Source organism: Varroa destructor, unplaced genomic scaffold, assembly GCF_002443255.2.
Source record: "Varroa destructor unplaced genomic scaffold, Vdes_3.0 BEIS01000004.1, whole genome shotgun sequence".
Taxonomy (NCBI): domain Eukaryota; kingdom Metazoa; phylum Arthropoda; class Arachnida; order Mesostigmata; family Varroidae; genus Varroa; species Varroa destructor.
In genome coordinates this window covers 49,076,446-49,082,295 of record NW_019211457.1, presented here as the reverse complement: position 1 = coordinate 49,082,295, position 5,850 = coordinate 49,076,446, and the positions used below count along the sequence as shown (strand labels likewise).

The window sequence follows — 5,850 nt, the reverse complement described above, 5'->3', positions numbered from 1 at the left end:
TGTAAGAACATGACTACTATAAAAAAAAAGATTTTAGAATGCGATTTCACCCATTTAATATTACTCTTGGGTTTTATAAATAAACAAAACAACAAATCCAAGTAGAATAACATGCTTGCATATTTGTTTAATCTTAGCTCTATTTAATTAAGTGCATCTTTACTATTGTTGTATTAGGTAACCACTGAATGGTACACATCCCTATAACAGAGCGAGTTCAGTAATCTGCTTATCTTATCTTAATATTATATTCAATTGGAACACAAGTACTCTCGGTTTTTTCCTTATGTTCTCCTTCGCCTTTACGTATTCAGTTCCATATACCATTAGAAAGTGATTTTTCTTCCTCATAAATTTGTTGTACGTTCCTTGCGTCATGACAAAGTTTTCATGTCAAATTCAGGCTCCAAATGTGAAGCTTCCAGGCGAACGAAGTGCATTTTCTATACCTACTCTATCTGCAATCAAACAGCTATTGAAGCAGCACTGGATATTTGTGCCGTGTACAATGACGACGCGATCACTGAGAAAGTTGTTTAGAACTGGTTCGCGAAAAACAAGAATAGCGTCTCAGACCTGAAAGATGCACCCTAGCTTGGTCGATGTCTGAAAGCAATAAAGGCCGATTCAAGGCACTTTTGAGGAACACGACCAGCAAACACTTTCTAAATTGGGCAAGAAAATAACCTTCGGTCCATACGTAATTTAGACTTATGAGACCTAATCAAAAATTAGAAGCTTGGTGCCCGAACTAAGTAGCGATTTCAAAGAAACTCGGCTTGTCATGGCCTCTAAGTATATTGTGACGAACAACACGCCGCCATAACGACAAGTTTCTAGACAGCCAGTGTCTCCTCATCGATATAAGGCAGAGAAAATAATAGGTAGCTTAAGCAGACATGCCCAAGGCCAGAGTTGGACAGATCTCCATTGGTGATTTGTGTCTGGTAAGACCGAAAGGGTCTCATATTCTAAGAAACGCTTGAGAAGTACAGGATTTGTAGATGGCACGTTTTGCATAAAAAAACGGAGGTCATGCAACAGAATAGACAAGGCAAGTCAAGAATGCTATGCCGCGCATGATGGAAATTTTGAAGACCCCTTGCAACATTTAACTTTAACAGAGCAAATGCGAATTGGCAGTGAAATGGTCACAAAACCTAGACGGACGAGTTCTTATATTGGAATATTGGAATATTTGTGGAGAGAAGAAACGAATAAATTGGGTGGCAGATGATAGAACGTCATTAAGACTAAAGCATATAAAAAGTTGCTGTACTTAAAAGCAGGCCGTCATTAGAAAAAAGATTTCAAAGACGATTTTATTTTTATAAAAAAACGATTTCATATTTGGGGTTTTAGGGGCTATAGGGCTATAACAATATATAGAATATAAGTTGATGGGGACTATTTTTCTGTTTAAGAATATGGTTTCCTTATTCCTTCTATATATAATAAAATTCTTCTTCTATAAAGTTCTTCATCGAGTCCTAGTTGACCCCTTAAATTTAAAAGCAATGCTTCTAGAACTGTAATGCATGTACCATTTTTCCATGTTACCTTCCCATACATTTGTAAATCGTATTCATCTATTCTATTTACAAAAACTGCTGTCATCACTTTCGGAATATTAGAAAGCCTGTATATTATGCCGATTGTTAGCACTTTTTTCAAATTAGTATTTAAAGAACTAGTTCCCAATGCAAATCCTGATATTAAAATATTTGCGAGTCTATTTATGATAAAGTTACTGGTAGTATCATTTATATTCAAAAACCAGATCAAAATATTCAACGACGTCCTTTATAGTTGGCATAGTAAGATGTACGAAGAGATTGCTTGACTCAAAGATAATTCGATTACTTAAAACCAAACACCGGTGTCTTACAATTTTATTAGATAAGTGCATTTCCGTTTATATATCATTATGACGGAGAACAAATAAAAGTAGTATATCTATTCTCATATCATCAGATATATATCTCGTATATTCTTAAACCTATATTTGTTGAATATGAGAGTACTTTAGGTGCATTCCGCTTATGTTTTTGCTGGTTTAACGCTACTTGGTAAACACTGACGATTATGAGACACTCCGTTACCCCAATAGGTTTATTTTTATACCTCGTCTAATTCTTAATTTTGGTTACTTGCCTCTTTATCCTTAATCTTAGCTGAAATAAGATCTATTATTTGGTGAAACAGTGGCTTCACTTAAATTATAAGCGTTGACGTTAAGCAAGAAACTCCTACTTGGACTATTAAAAAATTTATAAGTCCCTATTACCTAATCGTATTTTTATTCATTTGCATAACATTGCATTTTGAATACAGAATAGGTTATCAGTCAATTTTGCTTATTAACACTTTACTCATTAATTGCACAGCTGGATGATTGATTCTCATGTGATTTAACTGTGCCTAAAACACACTGGTTTTTAACTCCACTCATTTTCTATTGGATGAATAACTGGACAGCGCGTAACGACAAATCGCTTTGTGCACTAACAAAGACTAGTAGTAATATTTCCACAGGACAAAGGTATACTTAGACGTTTTATGTCGGTTCAAATAAGAGCGTTGTCCGAGCATTCCTAGGAGCTTCATAGCTCAACAATGAAGACTTGTCAACGGCGCATAGAGAACATGTGAAATGACAGTGTACAGATTATGCCATACCTATAAGACTAACAAATAGGGAAAAATGCTACATCCGATACTCATAAGAATTTTCATGCGTTTCTCCTATCTAGGCTGTCCAAAAGTTACCGTATTGTTCATGGTAACGGACGGATCAGTGATTAACTATTTCCATACTCTGTTCCGCGAATGAGGGTTCTTCTTCTGATACAAGACATCATAATCGAGAACACAGCTACCGAATTGAGCTGTGATCCCCTCATTCTAACATCTACAATAAATTTGCTAAGGACCGTTTACTTAGTTCAAGGTAGCTTTTAATCCTCATTAAGTTGAAAGGAATCAGTGATAAATATAAATGTATATATTACATTTATCGTAGATAATTTGACTATGATTATGTGGGTCTACTACTATTACTGCTGTCTAACAACTGTATATGTGATACGAGCATAAAGATTAGATGCTCGAAGGTAAAGATTTTTCACTATTCATTATATTTCCACTTCCAAGTATATCACTAGCCTTTGGTATCACTTATACAAAAAAAAAAACGCTTTAAGCTCACTTAATGATGAAATTAACATTGCAAACCATGGAATGATGATTTCTCTTTAATTCATGACTCGACATAGTGAGACAATTCCTGGTCCCTTGACAGTTCCTTTTCTTTCGAGTGTCACATCTTATAACTAATAAGACAGTAGCTTTCGAAAGGCGCCGGATCGAACCGTCCATTTTGGCAGCTAAAGTGATCGGTTTATGACAGAGCGCCCGAAAAAGCCGTCGCTATGGAATCCTCCGTAAATTTCGCGGGGCCAGGTATACCAGGCTTTGCCGTGTGCGCTTAAGTTTGTGTAGACGCGATACTCCTATCACATACGACGAAAATCGTAAACGTTACGGTGCAATAGAAAATGTCCTCTTATTCATTGAGTCACATTCCGAAAGGGAGGTAGGCCTCTAGTTCCCTGTAAATTAGTACTATCCGTAAGTTTACTTGGTGTCTTGTGAGATTTGCCTTAATATCTTTTTTATTAGCACAAATTTAATATATAGCGGGCATAACGGGCGACTCTTTAGGCTTCGCATCCAGATACTATTCCTTAGCTCGTTAAATCGTTAACACCGATGTTAAAAGCGGAAAGGGTGTAGTATTCCTTAAAAGACTAAATATTGAGCATTTAGTGTTAGAATTTAAAGGATCATTTATTTATGATTTCTTTATTCTCTAGACGCATTAAGAATGTAGCTATCTAGACAGTTCTTACACTGCCTCTTTAGAACTGCCTGATCTTTAATGTAGGTTCTCATCGCAAAAGTAATAATTAGGAACATATGGCTACTATAGAAGTAGATTGCTGTATGCTAGAAACGACCGACGAAGGCTTGGCAACTTAATTTCGAAACACATATTATGGAACACTTTAAATTTTGAGCTTTCTCAAATAGTTTCTGTTTGATTTGAAATATTTGCCTTGTTTTGAAGAATACTTTTCTTGTAAATATATATGCAATATATATATATATATATATATATACTTTTTCTTAAATAAGCCAACCTTAGCTAGACTTCTATAACTTTGAAATCTTTTTTTTGTTTCCTAGTCTAAAGAAGTCCAAAAAGTCTAAAAAAGTAGGTTTATATATTGAATATGAACGTTAAGATGAGACCGATGTTTCTCTCATTTATTTTTGCAATACTGGGTAAGTTTGCGCAAGTTTGCAAACGTGTTATAAAAGGCTACTCTTCTTAGATCAAAGCTATCAAATACTGCAGACGTATCATACAAAAATACTCAAAATAGGTTATATATATTCACGGGAATGCTCATTTTCTGAGTTCTACCTCAGTAGTGTTCCCTACGAAACGCGATCACCTGAATATGTTTGTTAACTTCATAAAAGATCACTTGAAATTATCCACAAAATGAAACTCCGCTTGAAGGAAATGACGGTGTAATGACTGAAAGAACATACGTCGCCTTAAAGGAGGTGACACCATTCTTTCTGTTTCTATTGCTAATAGTTGAATCAGTGACGCTTACTTAATCGAGAGCAGTTGCGCTTTCAGCGAATGCCTACTGATGCTGTTCAAACATCGGATACGGATGGCATCAAATAATATTACTTAACCCCAACTCGTTCATGTTTCACCTATTGCAATTCCATAAAAGACCCTGAAGTCGGATATGACAGCATTCAACCACATACTCCGCACTTCGAGAACACCAAGTTGAGGTCCCGGAACATACGTGATTAAAAACATCATGGCACGCCGCATCTAAACTGGTGGATTAAAGGAAGCTCGAGTTGTCGCAATCTGTACGGCCAGAATCACAGATAAGTCTGATCAGTGTCTCACGATTAGTTTGTTCCGCATGCCGCAGTGAAAGGCCTGGCCATCATGTACAAACAAGATAGATCTTTCAGACATGTAGGAAAAACGAAGTTTACTCACTAAAAGTATGGTGTAACGTGAATCAAATAGTCATTGACGCGAAAAAGGTTTAGGCGCTGATATTTAATGTAGTTCATGCACATGACATTCCATGGAGTTGAGTACTTCTGGCCCTAGTTATGGAATATATGTACGTTAAGAAGGCGCCATTAAGTAATATATCTGGGTCCCTTACTTAACGCCATTTCTTCAGAAGCGTTTGTGCTGCTGACTTTTTCTGGAAGCTGGCCCAGTGGACTGACTCCTTTCGTAAACCATGCTTATTAAAAACGGCATTCAAGTATATTACAACATTAATCTGGAGTATCTAATTTCGACAAAAGGAATGAAAACCGCTCATAGAAAAACTCCCCAACTCAAATTCCACCGCTGCGCTCGTCGTTGCGGGTTGTTCCAATTTGGGTGTCAGAGCTGCGCAGATACAAATATATCTGTGCTAGTACCAATGCTATTCGCATCTTTTTTAGCCTCAAAATGGCAGTTAAAAGAGTATTTTGCGAATAGCAGCAACAATTATCCTAATCGATATATTCCTTTTCTGCATAAGGTTCCGTTTTTTCCTCAGTTCTTCTATCTCTAACATAAACATTACACACTCGTCTTTTGTAGTAGTGCTACCGTGTGAATTCGACAAAAATTTACGATAATTTTTGTTTCTTTTTCTATATTTCCTTGACTTTTAACAATTTCGTTGTAAGAGGAAATTTTGTCCTGAAACTTAGTTAGAGGAAGCTTGTTTGAGTGTTAGC

The 5,850-nt window shown here is 36.2% G+C and overlaps 1 protein-coding gene across 6 annotated transcripts in view; it reads right to left on the bottom strand.

The window, feature by feature from the left end:
* Positions 1-1,863: 1,863 nt before the first annotated feature.
* LOC111248769 (uncharacterized) overlaps positions 1,864-5,850 on the bottom strand; it is a 24,515-nt gene continuing 20,528 nt past the window's right edge. For 5 of the 6 annotated variants that reach the window (XM_086986528.1, XM_086986529.1, XM_022801679.2 and 2 more), the window contains one exon: positions 1,864-3,512. In XM_086986528.1, coding sequence (XP_086842654.1) covers positions 3,387-3,512 — 126 coding nt within the window. In that variant the 3' untranslated portion in view covers positions 1,864-3,386. Of the gene's footprint in view, positions 3,612-5,850 lie in introns of all 6 variants that reach the window. The other variant, XM_022801680.2, reaches the window with a different exon arrangement.